The 19,475-nt window shown below is 34.4% G+C and overlaps 2 protein-coding genes across 2 annotated transcripts; one reads left to right on the top strand and one right to left on the bottom strand.

The window, feature by feature from the left end:
- Positions 1-6,838: 6,838 nt before the first annotated feature.
- LOC108342935 (receptor-like protein kinase HSL1) lies at positions 6,839-11,103 on the top strand. The gene is made up of 2 exons (XM_017580847.2): positions 6,839-9,649; positions 10,010-11,103. The coding sequence occupies exons 1-2, from the start codon at positions 7,039-7,041 to the stop codon at positions 10,399-10,401; spliced, it is 3,003 nt and encodes a 1,000-aa protein (XP_017436336.1). The 5' UTR covers positions 6,839-7,038; the 3' UTR covers positions 10,402-11,103.
- Positions 11,104-15,141: 4,038 nt separating this feature from the next.
- Positions 15,142-17,724, bottom strand: LOC108341925 (uncharacterized). Its single transcript, XM_017579611.2, has 4 exons — positions 17,477-17,724; positions 16,632-17,124; positions 15,863-16,107; positions 15,142-15,747 (listed from the first exon to the last, which is right to left on the bottom strand). Exons 2-4 carry the CDS (start codon positions 17,078-17,080, stop codon positions 15,506-15,508), a joined length of 936 nt encoding a protein of 311 aa, XP_017435100.1. The 5' UTR covers positions 17,081-17,124; positions 17,477-17,724; the 3' UTR covers positions 15,142-15,505.
- Between the last annotated feature and the right edge of the window lie 1,751 nt (positions 17,725-19,475).

Below are 19,475 nucleotides of genomic sequence, written 5' to 3'. Positions count from 1 at the left end.
AGACCTGCCATGGTTATCGTTTTCTGGGGTGTCCCTATATATATATGGCTATGTTTAGGGCAACGCTATCATATTTAATGATTCAAATTTCGATTTAACGAAAGAGTTGCATTGTTTTCTTCAGTGGTAAATGCCAAGTGGTGTTTTTGTTGAGATTCTAATCGTATGTCACAAACAACATTCACTCATATACGATTCTATATGTTAATGCTATAATGAATGGAGGCGATGGTGAGAGATTTCTTTCCATTCATTTATCATTATTCCTAAACAACCAAACAAAATCACGTGATCCAACAAGATTACAAGAGATGAGAAATGTACAATAATATAAAACTAAACCCTAGAATTTGATACTAGGTAAGCAGTTCCGTTATGAACCAATGCATGACCCTGACACTCACCCATCACTTTGACATCAAATATGGCATCGACATCACCACCCCTTTAGACAGATTTGACACCTCTTTGAATAAATATGAAAATTAAAGAGGTTAATTATATAGAATAAAAAGCCAAATTATGTATATAATTCTTTTACGATATGGTACAAAGTTTGTATTAATATAATGTTATCTAATGTCTTATTTTAATAAGCATTTTTTTTAAATATATGAAAATATGAATTGTTGTTGTTGAAATTTATCATATAAAATTGACTTAATTAACTTTCAATTTCTTTGTAAATTTTTATATGTTTAATTGAATTTTGTTAAATTTTATTCGTTTATTGAATATATTTTAAATTTACTTTTTTTCCACTAAATGAGTTATGTAATTATTAATTATATTATGTTATTTTACATACTTGTTTATACATATATTGAGAAAATATAAGATTTTATAGTTTAAAAATATATAAATCAAGTGAACTATCTTATTTTATATTAACCATAATATATTTTTATATTAATCGCATAACGTTATATGTTATATCATTTAATTAACAGAAATATTAAATAATAAAACTTTAATTAAAAATAACAAAATTAAGAAGGATTTGATAATAAAAGTTATTTAAAATCAAAAGAGACTTTGCAGCTTATTTAAACCTATAAAATTTGATAAAAAAAATACAAACTTATAACTCTCTTTTTTTTTTTCATATATGTTCCTTCACCGGCCAACTCTGCGTCCATTTAAAATGCTTCGAATGTGCAGCAAATTCCAATGAGAGAATTGAAATTGTTTTCTTCATTTCACACTTTTGTCAAAAATATTCGTAATTGATTGATGCTTGATAAGCGAAGGAATCATGACTCGTGAAAAGGAAGCATAAACTTAAGTGATTGAGGGTTGGTGGGAGTTCAATTTTGATGGCGTAATAACCTTTCGGTTTTATAAGTGGTTTACATAATATGCAATATGCATGTTTTTCTTTCCATGAACCCTGGTTTATTTTCAAACCAGCACTCAGAGAGATCATGCTTGGAATATATATACATATATACAGCTAACATTGTACTTATATTCTTCTAAGAATGCTTTAAACATGTGTTGTATGTTAAACAATGTGGATAAAAGGTACAAACATCCACAAGGATCTTCTCCAAATCTCCTTTAATTCACTAATCAAGCAAAGGAGTTGGCAACAAGAGGTTTCGTACGAAAAGAAGAGAAAGCCACACCAAAATGGGGAAAAAGAATTCCCAAAAACAGTGGTTGCAAAGTAGCACTATTAGAGAGAGAGAAAAGGTGTGAAAATAGTTGAAATATAAGACGACAATAATGTATGTATGTGAGTGGAACAGGCTAAAATGGGTTGGAACCATTACCTTTTACTGCTGTACTAGGCTTTTGTAACTTTGTCTAGCTTAATATAATGAACAAGGGCCATGAACATGCCTCAAAGTTTGTAAAAGCTATTAGTTATAGACCCCGCAGATTTTCCCCTGGGGCTCCACCGTATATCTTTCAATGTGAACCTGGCTGCGCTGTACTGTACTCTTCTAAAAGGTTTTGCCTTTAAAGTCTCTCATAATTGTTGTTTTCTTAATGGATGATGGTAGTGAGAGTGTGTGACATCTTGGGATCAGGAAAATATTTAGATGGGTTTCTGTTTCTTGGACCACTAAATTCTTTTGCATCCGACAAACAAAACAATATGAGAAACCTGTTACTATGTTTTCTATTTCTGATTTTATTATAAAAAAGCAGATTTAATTAAGTCGTCATGGACGACAACAAAGTGCTTTAATAGTCCAATTAATTAGCCTGGACAACGACCTACATTATTAATTTAGACTATTATTGTGTATTTTGTTGATAAAGTTAAAATAAAGGAGTGAATAATTAATTCATGCTCTTTCTTTCGCAACTCCTTTTTGGCAACTGTTTGTCTTTGTTAAAAGTTGTGTAGTAAAATCTTACATAACGCATTACTATACACATTCACCCTTTTCACTGTTTTCTTTTTCCTTTACCAAATTTTTTGAAGCATTTGAATTCATCTTTTCTTAAATATAAAGCAATTTCATTAGTAAGTATATAATTAAATACCCGTATTCATTATTTGCCAAAATCTATTAATATATATTTAGTACTCGTTATATATTTTATCCAAAGTATCCATAGATAGATATTTTTTTTGTCATTCCTAATGCTAATGGTATTTGTATAAAAGTAAAATTTCACAAACCATGAAAGTATAATGAAAAACGCTTTTAAATATTCTGTAATGTGTTAAAAATGACTTTGTCTCTGTATAAACAAAGACTCTCTCGTATGTAACTCCCCAAATTGTGTAAGGTAATCGCTTTTTTTGTATGATTTTGTATACATGCATAGATATGAGAAGCAATGGTATAAAGTGTAAAAAAAACACATTTACAATCAGTCATGATTCCTTGTTCTTCCCCACTACAAAATCATACTATATGTTTGTTATACCATCTACCAAACCAAAGGAGAAAAAGTGGTTCAATAGGTTTCACTCACAAAAAGTGTCTAACAGAAAGGTGCACGACAAGCACCATCACCTGTAATATCAATAATGCAAACTCATAAGAAACAAAAATAGTGACTTTAGGTTGTTTAGTACTGACTTTCCATAATTAGAGGTGAGTATGGTTATGAATTCAAGATAAATTGAAAGTTTTAAATTAAATAAAAATAAATAAGATGATTAATATATACATAAAATGATTCATAAATGATAAATTTATTGTCTTAAAATTTTACAAAACTTTCACATCTCTTTACAATATTCATATTTTTCTAAATCCCTAATTAAATTATATTTAACTTTTGTGGAGAAATTTTGAAATAAAATTTTATATTTAAATTTTATTTTAAGAATAAAGTATTAATCTTTTTATCATTTAAGTGTCCTTTTGTTTCTTGGTTTTTATTAAACAATCTTAAACAGATTTTTTTTTTAAGTATTCAAAACTTAAAGTATAACCTTAATAAATCCCGAAAGATCTTACAAATTGAAGATCAAGACACCATATGTGATACGCGGATAATTGAAATTAAATGCTCTAAGTTCAATGAATTAAATTTTGTGATAAATGAACATGGCTAGTTTACGGTGCATCATTATTTTATAGGCTACTAAGCTATCTGTAATCAACGCGATCTTCTTCCCCGAAACAAAATGTGGCAAACTCAACAACACCTTCATTTGACTACATACTGATTTTCAAACACAAGACCTTAATTTGAACGCCAAGGTTTCATCCATAGTTACTACTATCGAACAACTCCTTAAATTTGAAAATACTTGTCACATTGGAATAGGATCAACCATTGTGAGTGTCCTAAGAGTTCTCGTAACTTGTGTCAAATAGTCAAAGTTGAGGAAATAGATGGGAGAGTTAAAAACAAAATTCTTTAACTTCCTAATGTGTTTTATTTTAAAATAAATTATTTATTTCATATGCTTTTATTGTGTTTTTACAAGAAGATGAAAAGGAATAATCTTTCTCTAAATTTCATTTATTTATTTTAGTTATTTTAATTTTTCAGTATAATGTATCGATGTTTTCACAGTAAATATACACTATATTTAAGAAACAAATAAATTTAGAGTATACTAAGTGATATACTTTCAACAAATATTTTAAGCATAAAATGTTATTTACGAGTTTTATACTAAAGAGAGGAATCAGATATTCATCACGAAGCATAAGTTTCTCTGAAAAAGCTCTGAAGATGTCCTAAATAATACAAAGTTATTCTATTTTAATTATCTTCCATTACTCAAATATTTATTATGCAACTTACAAAAATTTATAGGTTTCCAACAAGTAGGACTTGTTTTGTGAATATGTGGATGCAATGACTTTTGTATTTAGTGATGATTAAAACATTATATTTAAAAAAGAAATTCAATAAAATTAAATTGACTAATATAAAAGAAATCAATTAATATATTAAGAGTGAAAATAGAGAGAATAATTAAGATGGTATAGTGTAAGATGACAAAAATACTGCATTGAATATCTGTTTATAAACGGGTTGAGAGTGAGTATTATACTACTTGTACCCAGATGTATTTGTTACTCACAAAAAAAACAAAAATAAAAATTTAATTTACATTTTATTAAATTAAAATTAAAATTAATTTATATTTTATTAAATTTAAATTAATTAAAATTAAATTTTAATTTATATTTAATTTAATTTATATTATATTTTATATATTTTTCTTGTGATTTTTATTTTAAAATTTATAAAATATATATTTTTAAATATATACAAGTATATGCAAGATTTTGCAAATATTTTTTAAACAAATATCAAGTGATAATGAAATAAAATTTTTGTTACGGACTGAATAAAAAATATATCCTATCGATTTCTGACCTTACCTTGCTGTCATTCCTGATCCATCGTGAATTTCCCTGCCTTCAAATTCATAAATAAAAGAAGGAAAAATGGCGGGTTTTTCCGACATTTGACTGAGATTGACGGTATTGCTGTTTCATTGAAACACGAGACGTTTAAGAATTGTCCATTTGCATTAAGCTCTGTCCTCTTCCTCTTTTCTCAGCCTAAGATATGTCCTTTCACTTCGTGTTATTCAATCTCATCCACTGTTGCCCTTCCCAATCCAATATTTTACAATCCTTCTCTTCGTTCTTCCATGCCTTTCACTTCTTTCACGCTTATAATTTTGTCCTACCTTCTGTCTCTTTTTTCTTTATTCATTCACTCCCCCAATAATACTTTGGCAAATTATTGCACTAACTGGAACCTTCCCAAAAGATAACAACAATATATATCTTTCAATCATATATAACAATATCAAGCACTGCTCTATAATTCATAACCTTGGCCTCTTCATATTTCCTCCATATCATTCACACAAAATGGAAAAACAAATCCCAACCCATCAGATCTTATGTGTTTGATTTTGATGTCCCAATAGCATAATACAAACAATATCCTTTGTTTCCAATTATTCGAGTCCAAATAGCATTTTTTCCTTCACAATGATAGATCTTGTAAGAGAGGATTACTTGAAAGATATAAAATCGATAAAATATGAATCTAACCAATATATTAAAGGTTGATACTACGTTTAATTCAAAATTTTAAATTTATACGGTATTCAACTTTTTAGATTTTACAATTTTACTTATGAAACTTAAACTCAATTTTGAACCTAACAAATACAAAATGAAAAAAATTGTTTGGCTATAAGAATGCTTTGAGACTCTTAACTTTTACGTGTTGAATAAAACAAACAGACATCAATGCAAAGAATTCCATTTCTTTCATAATACCACGAACTAGAGTCACAGACACAATCATACATATTCGCAAAAAATGTAGCTTTTTGAAACCAATAGACAACTTGAGCGTAGTGTTTGATGCCATTAAAACGTTACTCAAAATTTTGTTTTGTATAACCTTCTTCGTAATTAATATGCTATAGCATACAACAATCTCCACTGTTGTTTGTTTTTCTTACGCAATTCTTGGTCTACAAACCATCATGATGTGTTTGTTGTAACTGGCACGGGTAATGCATCTTTTTCCCAGCGGTTCGGTCTCCAAATTCATGTTCATTGCACAAACACTCCAGTGTTCCACTAACATTGCTTTTTCCTTTGTGGAGTCACTACAGTTACTATTTCACTGCACTTTATCAAAGTAAACGGTTGTTGCTGTTTGTTACTACATCCTTTCCTCTCTCCTTGTAGCCTGATGATAGTCACGCGTCATTATTTTCTGATTCTTTGATGCGAGATACATTATGAGAAATACAACCCTTTTCTTCATATATAGCACAATACTTGTTATGTGTTATTTTTGTCTTCTCTGACCAGACACTAATGATCAGTATAGATTACTTAAAACATCATTTTGTTACTCAAAGAGAACATTTTGCTCCAAATGGACTTGCACATGGTGCATCTACCTCTAACTACTAGCTCAATCAGTTTTCTTAAATATAGGCAATTAATTAGTTGACATCATTATGGTGTACTAACGAGCTTGGTAGATCTGAAAAATCACATATTGGGGATTGCAACCTTGACCTCGAGGGTAATATATATAGTATTTTGAGTACATTTGAGGACTGCCTAGTATGCCATAATTAAATTGGTACAACAAGATTTATATTCAGGATCAAATCTAGTAATCCCTGGGCCGTAGACTTCACAAAACAAAAGCTACACGGCTTTTTCTCAATCGAAAACATCAGTATTCTTTTAGACAGCTTCCCAATATAGAGGTAATAATTAGTTTTAATATCTCCAACCAAATTTGCAGAACTAAATGCTGCTTTGGCTTAGTGCCTCTTTGAAAGAAAATGGAATACTTCTTTTAATGTATTTTTGTATAAAAAAAATATTTTTTAAAGAGTATTATATAATGGGTACATTGATGCTAGGTGGGTTATAGAGAAAGAAGAGGCAAAATGGTCCCTGTGAGCTGAAGGAAAGGCAAGGAAAGATAGTGAGCAGCAGTAGTAGCAACCACAAAGGAGTTGAGTTGGAAGTTGCATTAGCAGCAGCGCAAGGAGACGAAGACGAAAGCAGCATTGTAAGTGTTGGTGAACTGAAAACAAAACCAAACAACAAAATGTCCCTGCTTCCTCTGTTCTTCCTCTTCACCGTGCTTCTCCTCCAAAATCACTTTTTCATCTCTGCTCTCAACCAAGACGGTTTATATCTGTACCAGTGGAAGCAATCCCTCGACGACCCTGACTTGTCTCTGGCGTCCTGGAACAACCGCGACACCACCCCATGCAACTGGGCCGGCGTCACATGCGGCCCAAATAGCAGCGCCGTCACTTCACTCGACCTCTCCAACTTCAACGTTGCAGGCCCATTCTCCGCCAACTTCCTCTGCCGCCTCCCCAACCTCACCTCCATCATCCTCTTCAACAACTCCATCAACCAAACCCTCCCTCTCCAAATATCCCTCTGCACCCCTCTCCTCCACCTTGACCTTTCCCAGAACCTCCTCACCGGCACCCTCCCCCATACACTCCCCCTCCTCCCCAGCCTCCGCTACCTTGACCTCACCGGCAACAACTTCTCCGGCCCCGTTCCCCCCTCCTTTGGAACCTTCCAGAACCTCCAAACCCTCTCCCTCGTATTCAACCTCCTTGACGACGTCTTTCCGCCTTCTCTCTTCAATATCACCTCCCTTAAAACTCTCAACCTCTCCTATAACCCCTTCCACCCTTCCCCCATTCCTCACTCCATCGGCAACCTCACCAATCTAGAGACGCTCTGGCTCAGCGCTTGCAATCTCGTGGGCCCCATTCCCGACTCCGTCGGGAACCTCAGAAACCTTCGCGTCTTGGATTTGACCTTCAACAACCTCTATGGACCCATCCCTAGTTCGCTCACTCGCATCACCACTGTCAAGCAGATTGAGTTGTACAACAACTCGCTCTCCGGCGAATTGCCTAGAGGAATCTCCAACCTCACTTCGTTGCGGCTCTTTGATGTTTCCATGAACCATTTGAGTGGGAGCATTCCTGATGAGCTGTGTCGTCTGCCTCTCGAGAGTCTCAACCTCTATGAGAACGGTTTCACCGGGGAGTTGCCGCCCAGTATTGCTAACTCGCCCAACCTTTATGAGCTGAGGTTGTTCGGGAACAAACTCACCGGGTCATTGCCGGACAATTTAGGGAAGTCCGGTCCTTTGAGATGGCTTGACGTTTCCACCAACCGTTTCTTCGGTGGGATTCCGGCGAGCCTCTGTGATCACGGCGAGTTGGAGGAGATGTTGATGCTCGGGAACCAGTTCTCCGGGGAGATACCGGCGAGTTTGGGCTCGTGTCGGAGCTTGGCGCGTGTGAGGTTGGGTACGAACCGGTTGTCCGGCGAGGTTCCGGCGGGTATGTGGGGCCTTCCGCATGTGTATTTGCTTGAACTGATGGGTAACTCGTTTAGTGGCTCGATTGCGAGGACCATTGGTGGGGCGAGGAATTTGTCGTCGTTGATTCTGACGAAGAACAATTTCTCGGGTGTGATCCCCGAGGAGATTGGGTGGTTGGAAAATCTTCAAGAGTTTTCTGGTGGTGATAACAGGCTCAGTGGGTCGTTGCCTGGGAGTATTGTGAATCTCGGGCAGCTTGGCACTCTTGATCTTCATAACAATATGTTATCCGGGGAGCTCCCCAAGGAGATTCAGTCGTGGAAGAAACTGAATGACTTGAATTTGGCTAATAATGAGATTGGTGGGGTGATTCCTGATGGAATAGGCAGTTTGGCTGTGTTGAATTTTCTTGATCTTTCCAACAATCAATTCTCGGGGAATGTTCCTACGGCGTTGCAGAATTTGAAGCTCAATCAGCTCAATCTGTCTTATAATAAGCTTACTGGAAAGCTACCCCCACTGCTGGCCAAGGATATGTACAGGGCTAGTTTTATTGGCAATCCTGGCTTGTGCGAGGATTTCAAAGGTTTGTGTGATGGCAAAAATGGGGATAAGGGTAAGGGTTTTGTGTGGATTCTGCGAGCTATTTTTATAGTTGCCACTTTGGTGTTTGTCATCGGTGTTGTCTGGTTTTACTTAAGGTACAAGAATTTCAAGAATGCTGAGAGATCTGTTGATAAATCAAAGTGGACTTTGATGTCGTTTCATAAACTGGGTTTCAGCGAAGATGAGATCTTGAATTGCCTGGATGAAGATAATGTGATAGGAAGTGGGTCTTCCGGTAAGGTTTACAAGGTTGTGTTGACCAGCGGGGAAGTGGTTGCTGTGAAGAAGATATGGGGCGGCGTCAAGAAGGATATAGACAGCGGAGATGTGGAGAGGGGTCAATTTCATCAAGACAGTGCTTTTGACGCAGAGGTTGAAACTTTGGGCAAAATTAGGCACAAGAACATTGTCAAACTGTGGTGTTGCTGCACTACTAGGGATAGCAAGCTATTGGTTTATGAGTATATGCCGAATGGTAGCCTGGGTGATTTACTGCATAGCAATAAAGGAGGGTTGTTGGACTGGCCAACTAGGTATAAGATAGCTGTTGATGCTGCAGAAGGCCTCTCTTATTTGCATCACGACTGTGTTCCTTCAATTGTTCATAGAGATGTGAAATCTAATAACATCTTGTTAGATGGGGACTTCGGTGCAAGGGTGGCAGATTTTGGAGTAGCTAAGGTAGTTGATGCCACCGGGAAAGGAACTAAATCCATGTCTGTTATAGCTGGGTCTTGTGGATACATAGCACCAGGTTTGCAGAATTTTTGTCATTTATTTCCAGTTTTTCTTGACGTTCAATCATATTTTGATAGATATGTGACACAATTAAGTATGGTGCCAGTTCAGCTTAACACACACTAATCACTGCTATCATATATTAATTTGAGAAACCTTTAAATCTAAAGATAATCGTCTATAAGTATACGGAGAAGATTTATGCCCACAGAAACAATGTGAATGAATTATACCAATTTTAATCAGAAAATTATGCTTTGTATCAAATGGTTTGTTTTGCTTAGGAAGTTGTCATTTCGTTATTTTATTTTTTACAATAGCGATCAGTTTCATAGTCTTAATGGAGTCAAACTGATACGATTCTTTCCTTCTGCAGAATATGCATACACACTCAGAGTTAATGAGAAGAGTGATATATATAGCTTTGGTGTTGTCGTACTTGAGTTGGTTACGGGAAGGAGACCCATTGACCCTGAATTTGGGGAAAAAGACTTGGTTATGTGGGCGTGCACCACCTTGGACCAGAAAGGCGTGGAGCATGTGATTGACTCGAGGCTTGATTCTTGTTTCAAAGAAGAAATTTGCAAGGTCCTCAACATTGGCCTCATGTGCACCAGTCCTCTTCCAATCAACCGGCCTGCGATGAGAAGAGTGGTGAAGATGTTACAAGAGGTGGGCATAGAGAACCTAACGAAACCAGCCAAGAAAGATGGAAAGTTGTCCCCATATTACTATGACGATGGGTCTGATCATGGAAGTCTTGCTTAGTTCAAGTTCTTGGAGCGGGAGCGGAAAGGTCTAATCTTTTCTTTAACTTAACAGAGCCAAATTCCCCCTGCTGTTTTTTCGGCCATGGTTTTGCTTCACAACGTTGGCTACAAAAGGGGACATAAATTTTTGTGGGGGTTGAAAGAAGAGTAAGTTCAAGTTTTTGCCCTCTGAAGTTGCTTGACATCGAGGCGCGTCCCTACAAGGTTCAAATTGGTGTCTGCATTAATTTCTCTTGTATATTCAGAAACCATATTCTGACTGTTAAAGATTAGAATAGACGTGACCGGTCTGGTGTGGGTCAGGTGAATGTTTGAATGGTAAAATCAGTAGTGGGTCAAAATTGTAGTAGAAAATCAGCTCTGTAGTAATTTGGGTTAACTTCAATCACGTGATGGAAAAATTATCACCGGATTGGGGGAATCTGTATCTAAATCATTCTTAAATGTTTGTAATTGTGTGGATGTTCCCGCATAATAAGATTTACTTGTGGTGGCAGTGGTGTGAAGTATGAGCAGAGTACAGCTATGGGAGTTGAGTTAATGAGGTGGCTGGACAGACCTTGTCCTTCGTGGGCCATCTTGTTTAATTGCAGGTTCCATCTATTTGTCATGCCTACCACCAGTACATAAGATAAATGATGATGGGCTATGAATGTAGCAGAAGGGTACCAATTTGTATAATCATCACTGCATTACAATACTGATCTTTTAGCTCATCAATTCAGCAGCATCGGGTACTACACTCTTCAGTTGTCTGTAAAAAGAGTTGTACTAACCTACACTAAGATACAACGCTGGATAACTCAGTTTTTAAGCTTTTCCGATTATGCGTTTCCATTGTATGCAGGCCTTTTGTTTCTTTTTAGTTGTGCGGAAGTTGGTACCAAATGCAACGCGATTCACACACCCCTTTCTACATTATAAAAATAGACAATTAAAAAAACTAAAATTTATTTTAACTTAATAAATAATTAATTGCTTTCTTATTTTTTTTATAGTGTAATGAAATAAAGAACTAAAATAAAAAATTTAAAATTATAAGTTAAATTAGTTAATTTAAATTATATCATGTTAATTATTATTATTTATATAATAATCCTCCGAACATAACATGAGTTCAGTGGCTCCTCAAAGCTGCGACTGCTTTGTGTTGACCGTGGGTAATACTAATAAATGAGTGGTAAATGCAAGACAAGTGATGAGTCATAAATGGTTGGCCTAGAAGCAAGCCACCTGTCCATTCAAGGATCAAGTGAAGCAGTTATTATAAGTTTTATTTGGCTACTCATTGTTTATCATATGTTTCCATTGGATAAAGGAAAGAAAAGAAAATTAATTATATTACACAATAATTTATCAAAACGCAAATTAAGAAAGAATATAAATTCATTTTGGAAAGTAATTAGTTAGCAAGCAATTAATGTATGGAACAGAAACTATTTTTTTTTAAATAATAAAATGTGTTGAAACAGTGTTAAAATGTTTGTTTTACTTCAGAATTTAGCAAGGTTAGAGGCTATTAAAAAATAGAAATATTTAAAATTGGATTTGCACATAAGATAATATTATTTTAATATATTTATTAATATCTTTAGGTGTTGTTAGTTTACAAAATCATGCAAGTATTTACATCATTCCCAAAGGGTAAAATGGGAAATTAATTTTATATGGGTGAAGAAGTAAATGCATGGAGGTGAGTCTAGTGAAAAGACATTTTTGTCTTTATTGAAAATTAATCATAATACTACTTTTTCCTTCTTCTCACCGACATGGTTCTCCTTTCTCTACCATAGTAGTTGCCACACCCCCATACGCCCCATCCATCCCTATACACTCTGATTTAGTTGTTTTTTCAACGGAAAAGTAGAAATACGTTACGGAATGTATTAAAAAATAATTTAACATGTTCCGGATTTTTCTTGAGTGATTCTTCCTACACCTTATTACCTTTATCCCTGCATTTCCAATTTTACTTCTTTATCCTTCATTTAATAAAAAGTCAAAACTTAATTAATCAATTAATGTTTCTTAACCACCAACCATTTTTTGTAACTGCCAACAACTAATTTTTTTTTTGGTATAAACCCTAAGTTGCAGCCATCTTCTTCGTTTCCACTGTTCCACTATAGCATAGCATTCTCTGTTCACTGCTTTTGTTTTTTTGTTTTCACTCCTTTACTGTATTGAGTTGGTGGTTATCATTCCCTGACTGTGCTGGGTGTGCTGGAAGATCTGGTGGTGCTGTGGCATTGTTGGGCGAGAGGAAGAAGAGAGGTATGTTATTCGTGGAATCCTAACCGCACTTCGAAGTGCGTTTCCTAGTGGTCGCACTTTGAAGTGTGTTTCTTATATGTTTCTGTCGCACTTTGAAGTGCGTTTCTTATATGTGCACATGCTGTTTTTCTTTCGTTATGTTTTATGCTACGAATTTTATGAATTTTTATTTTAAATTTTTTGTTTATGGATTATGTTTAGTTAGTAGGCAGTGTATTATTAGTCTGCCAAAAACCTCTTTAATAATATTTAGGTTAGTTAATTGTTAATAATACTTAGGTTAGTTAATTTTTAATAATATTTAGGTTAGTTAATTTTTAATAATATTTAGGTTAATTAATTTTTAACAATATTTAGGTTAGTTAATTTTTATGTTGAAAAGATGAATATGGAAGTTAAGATCCCACCAGACTCAGTATTATTCTCTTGCCTTATCCAGCAACTCAATATTATTCTCTTGCCTTATCCATCAACTTAATGTCCACTTACGAGAGAAAGATACTCTATCTAGTTCGGGACATAATTTGTAGTTCTAAAAATATAAGTTTATTATATTAACCTAATAAAATGTTAAAAAAAATAAATTCAACAAATTCAACAAAATTTAACAAACAAATAAAATAAATAAAAATATATTAAGAAAACATTTTATTTATCAACTAACAAAAAAAGTTAAATTTATTATACTAACCTAATAAAAAATAAACCTAATAAAATGAATATATACTAACCTAATAAAAAATTAACCTAATAAAATAAATATATACTAACCTAATAAAAAAAATTAAAAAACCTAGAAATCAAACCTAAACGCTATTCGAAATGCGGCGACAACTAACGCACATGGATGTGCGGTTAATGTGAGCCGCCTGGGAAACCCTCCGCATATTGATATGCGGTTTCCCTACTTTCCTCACTTCCAACTGTGGAAGTCTGCAACCACTGGCGTTTAAGCAGCTGCTCTCCGGCGACCAACACCAACACCCAGAGAACTCGAAAAGCACATGCATATATTTGTATGACAGCAAATACCTACATTTTATCAAGATACTAACCTGGACGCCAGGAAGCACCTGAGATTTGTGAGAAATCAAGCACGGAGGAGAAACACAAATAGCTTGGCACAGGAGGGAGGAGAAAAGAGGGGCAAAAGAGACCGGAGAGAACAATGGGAGAGGAGGGAGGGCGGAGGAGGGAGGAGTGATTTAGAAGGGGGTGTAAGGTTTAAGGGTGAGATGCGGCAGAGTTCAAGTTTCAAAATTAGTCAGCCTTTTAAAAATTCAAAATATTCTTGTTGACTGTGCTGAGGGATATACTTTGGAATTAAAATATATTTTGGAGGTGCAGGACGAAGACAGTGAGGTACAGGGAGAATGACTCATTTTTCTTTTGTCATGGCTAAGAAGGGACATAATCGTGATTTTGAAGTTCAACAATTTTTTTTATTCACAAATATTAATTATGAGTACTTGGTTAGTGAAAAGAATTGAAATCATAAAATCTTTCGTCCTTTTTTTTAAATCTTTCCAATTACTCTTATATCTTTTAAATATTAATGAAAGAATTGAACTCACCATTTTTCTCTATTTTTTACTTTTACAATTAAGTCAATCTTATAACCTCTGTAAAATTAAACAAGTGAACAGCTCAAGCTCAGTAGTAAGATCAGGACCAAAACGTCACAATACCAAACCTAAATACATTAATAACTATGATTGCAGTGTTAAAAACATAATGAAGTAAACAATGATAAGGATAAGGGAAAAGTAGTATTTTCTCAAGTTATTAGAATTTCTCTAACATCTGCTTCTCAGTTGTGTGACGTATGCCTTAGGACTATTGACATTACTATTCTTACAAGAGTCTCTTTATAAAATAAAGGGAAGAATTATCCAACATCTGTTATCTTTGCTTCTTTTTTTCTGTTGGAGGAAACCTGTAAAATAGGCATTGCATATTTCAGAATATACTTTCAGGATATGAAAATACATCCCGAATTCCGAAATGCATAGTCCAGAATGTATACTTTTAAACAGCAGCCACTAGGGTGCAAGGGATGCGGCTGCTGCTATGGGAGAGGAAGGAGAATGCGGATACAATAATTGGAGAAGAAAGAGAATGTGACTGCTGCTATGGGTGAAGAAGGAGAATGCATCTACTACAATGGAAAATGAATGAGAACACAGCCACTTCTATGATAGAGGAATGAGAAGATGGAGAGAAGGAAAAGTTCAAGAATCGTGATTGTGAAGTTCAAGAAGGTTTTTTTTTATTAACAAATATGAATTATTAATATATTTTTAGTGGAAAGAATTGAATTCATAACATCTTGCCTTTTTCTCTTTCAAATCTTTTAATTAGATATATAATGCATTCTAACTATAAAACGTCACAACATTATTCTGATTGCTATTCCTAATTCTGCAAGCTCAAAACTCTAATAGAAAGTGTTATCTTAAAAGAGTAAAGGGAAAAGTGTTCAGTTTTTTACTTTCAGCATACTGTATACTGCTACATAAAGACAATGTCTAAACATGAAATTCTCACGCAATAGGAGTGAGCAAATCAATCAATAGTGACAAGTCTTTTGCCACTTTGCTGAAGCAATGTTAATATGTTAAGAAACTTGATCCATCTAAATATCTGTAAAGAATATGAAGAAGCACAAAATAGCCACTAATGATTACTAGTCTGCAAAGAGGTAGGCCTTACTTCTTGTAGCAAGGCATGGACGATGAGCATACCCTACTATAACGAACAAAAACAATCTCTGCATGAGGCTCTATATGAAAGGAGATACAAAATTGTGATGGACATGAGAACACTCTTCATGAGACGCATTTGACTCTTGCAAATGTCAAATAGCCTGTGTGACCTCGAGCTTCACCACAAGGTCTGGCCATGACAGAAGAAATAGAAGGACTGCCGCTGACTAGATAGCTTCCATCAGAGCATTGTCTCCTCTTCCTAGGAACAGAACCATTAGAATCATCCCCATCCCCACTTAGGCTTTGCATTTTCTCTTCCCGAACTTCATACGTGCGTAAAAGCACCTCAAATGTCCTTATGTCTTTGTACACAGGAAAAAATTTACATGGGTATTCTATCAGTCTAATTCAAGCACACAAAGATTATGAAGTTAGGGAAATATAGAGGGGGACAGAGAGAAGAAAATGCAAAACTACCTGTGAAGCGGGTTCGGAGTGTTTCGCATGTTCGTTGTACTTGCTCGATACAAGGAGAGAAAGAGCACAATGTGCCATCATGTCTCAACACTTTTGCAGCTGAAGGAATGGTAAGCCAAGGTTGAGGTAGATCCAAAAATACAGAGTCAGCCATGCCTGTAAAATCATCAGGGAATCCTTCACCCTGAATGTCCCTAACCTTCACCGTGACTAAGCTGCTTAGACCTGTTTTCTCAAAATCAGCCCTACCAGGATGACAAAAATTAAGTGAATATATTATGATACAGGAAATATTCAACATAACCTCTTCGATAAAAAAAAAGAAAAGAGTAATTTACAGGGCAAAATTATAGATTGGTTTCTAGGTAGGCATCCTACAAAGCTAGATCCTGCTGACAAGAATCATGGTAAGGTCTAAGAGCATACCAGAGTACCGGAATATCAAGTAGAATCAAAAGATAGCATTTTGAATTATGAACTATAGAGTCTCTGAACATCGAATATCTTGCCCACAATTTCATAAGAATAATAAAACCACGGTGCAAAGTTAATAAAACAAGTTTAAATTTCATCCACGGCCAAAGTAATGTTTTAATTGCTATCATCTCATTACATGTCAGCACACCATTTTGGATGATAGTGAAAATAGACCCATAGAAGAAAGCCAGAAGAAGCAGGAGAAAGCAACACGCAAATATGCTAATACCAAACATGATATTATGTCAATTTCTATATCGAAAATCACATTACTTCTTAATTATTTTTTTACCTAGCTGATTCGGCCCTTTGCTCATGGAAATCAAAGGTATTGACGTGTCCTGAGGGAGCAACTGCTCTTGCAAGTGAAGTAGTCAAAGATCCGCTACCAGTCCCAGATTCAAGAACCACACAACCAGGAACAATCTCCAAGTATGTGATAACAAAACTAATATCCGCAATATAGAGAATCTGAGTCCTGTGGTTTAATACCAGAGTCCACAATTCTGGTGTGGGAGCTAACAAGTACACAAAACCACCCTTACTACTGAATACTTTAGACCCAAACTGTTTTCCTATCCAATCTGAATGTTTAAAAACACCAAAACGATTCTGCAGGACTGAACCTTCACACACAGTAACAGCCTTCATGCTTTCATGCTTTTCATAAACAATAACCAAATCGCCATCACTAATTGATCGGTTAAATGATAACTTTTTTTCAGGATGACAGGCCAGCATCTTAGAAGTCTTCAAGTCTTGAAGTAGTCAAAAAACACAATTATCTGATAACCAAAAAGAAAGAACCAATAACATATGTCATCTGTAGTGAAAGTTTTAGCACTAAAATCAATGTTGAAGACAACATCAACGAAAATCCTATGCATTATATTAGGCCCAAAACAATACACAGAAAAGAAAACTGCAGCACAAAACTTATTAAAGTAAAAGACAACGATGAAAACTTGACCAACCCTGAACAAAAAAATAAATAAAAACCTGTGTTTTCCAAACATAACTTTGACATAGAGAAATTTAGGATAAAAGAAGAGGCAAATATAAGTGACAAGAATTGCGACACATTGATTGGCATGTAGCAAGTAGAAACAGCGAGAATGAATGGGGGCTGGAACGAACCAGGTATGTGAGTTCAGGAAGCGGTTTAATCTTTGTTCGCAAAGTAGAAAACTTTGAAGAAATTGGTTACGCCACCGATGACAGTTTCGAAGCTTTCCCTGTGTTTCATGAGCCGATAAAGCCACTGAGTTATACCAAGGGTTTTAATTTAACCTAAGGGCCCAATCATCAAAATAATAAAACCTTTTGCTGTTCATCTGATGGCACAGACATCATAATAAACCCTCCCATCCAATTCAATTTAAAGAGCCTACAATTTATTTGATTAATATGTTATTTTTGGTTTAAATTCTACCAAAACGAAAGTGATTTAGTTTTCTTTTTACAAAATATAGTGTCAATTTCTCAACTTGGAGAGATGACGACAATGTGGGCTGAGTAATTCTGTTTTGGCCCGGCCCATATTTGGTTTATAAAAAAATGATCTAATTTTTTTATTGAGCTTTAGGTTTATATTTGGTTCTGTATTGTCATTTGTATCTTTTGAAATATTTATACTTTAGCTACTAAACCAACTTTTATTGAGCTTTAGGTTTTAGAACTTTATCTGTTAATATTTTTTACTCCACGTTATTAGAGATCACGTCAGGTGATAATCACGATCACTATAAGTGGATTAGGGATTTAATGTGATGGTAGCGTGTAATAATTGGGGTAAATTTTATTTTTCTTTTTGTTATCTTTTCATAAAATTCATTTTTGGTTCTTTAAGATTTTGTTAATTGTTTTTGGGTTCTGATTGACTGGTTTAATTGGTTTCGGATTTTCAATTAACTCATTTTATTTTTTTAATAAAATTATTTTACTTAATTGAGTCCTTCAGTTTTTATGTTATTATATTTGGTTAGAGCAATTATAATAATATCTAAAGTGATTCATAGGAGCATGAATCAGAGGTTCCATGTATGGCCACCTGTTGCACACTTCAGATTCCTCCTTCAACTTTGATGATACATGTCTGATCTGACCTTATATCATGCACTCATTATCGAACATGTTGGATTTTAGTTTCGAAGATAGAGCATGATGTGATGACAGCTACCAGGGCAATACTAATACTGTTACTATTAATATTATTACTACCACTTTATCGCTTCTTTCTTTCTCATAACCTCACTCAACATATCCTTCCACCAAATCCAACAACCAGATTCCGGGTTGTCTGATTACAAAAATAATACAAGCTGAAGAAGAAGCATCATGAGAGATTCATTACATCTCACACCATTAATTGGTGGGCCTTATCGGAGCTACGAGCCAAGCCCAACATCATCATGAAGACACAATGGGCCCCAACCTAGGTTTCTCACCAATTTTGTGGTTTCCATTACAGGCCTGTAGCCTTATAGCTATGTTTCTGGCGGGAAATTGCTTCATTCCACTACACTTCTTAATTTTCTCTGCTTCACTTCATACTATTGTTATTCTATTATTATCACTTTCTTTCAATTATACCTTTTGATAAAGCATCTTCTTTTGTTGTTATTTTTTTTTACTATTATCTCTGTCGATTATTATTATTACTGTTCAATTTGAAAGAGAGTTCAGATATTTCATTCTCGTACCTTTCTTTGTGTATAATAATAATAATACAGATCCTTGTTCTTGAAAGTGAAAAGATTTTTTCAATATACTGTTTTTCTAATAATTAAAAACACCGATTTTTCTTCAATATCTTTACCATTTAAATCAGTTTCCCCATTTAAAGAACTCATGATTATTTATTTTTAAATAGTTTATATATTCTTTTTTTTTAAATGGTTAATCGCTTATGGCCATAAGTTGATTTATTTACAACATAATTTTATACATTGAATGCATGTGTTTTTTTAAATGAATTTGTTTCCTCGAAAATAAAATATGTCATTAGTTTCTCTATTTTTTAATTTAAAATGTTTAGTTTTAAATGAGAACAATACTTTAATGTTTTAAATCAACAATTTTCTAAACTTGTACCTACCCAAATGGAAACACACAATTGTGTAAGCTGTCTCTAATT

The sequence above is a fragment of the Vigna angularis genome, chromosome 6 (genome assembly GCF_016808095.1).
Source record: "Vigna angularis cultivar LongXiaoDou No.4 chromosome 6, ASM1680809v1, whole genome shotgun sequence".
In the NCBI taxonomy this organism is placed as follows: Eukaryota; Viridiplantae; Streptophyta; class Magnoliopsida; order Fabales; family Fabaceae; genus Vigna; species Vigna angularis.
This window is presented reverse-complemented; position numbering and strand designations above follow the sequence as displayed.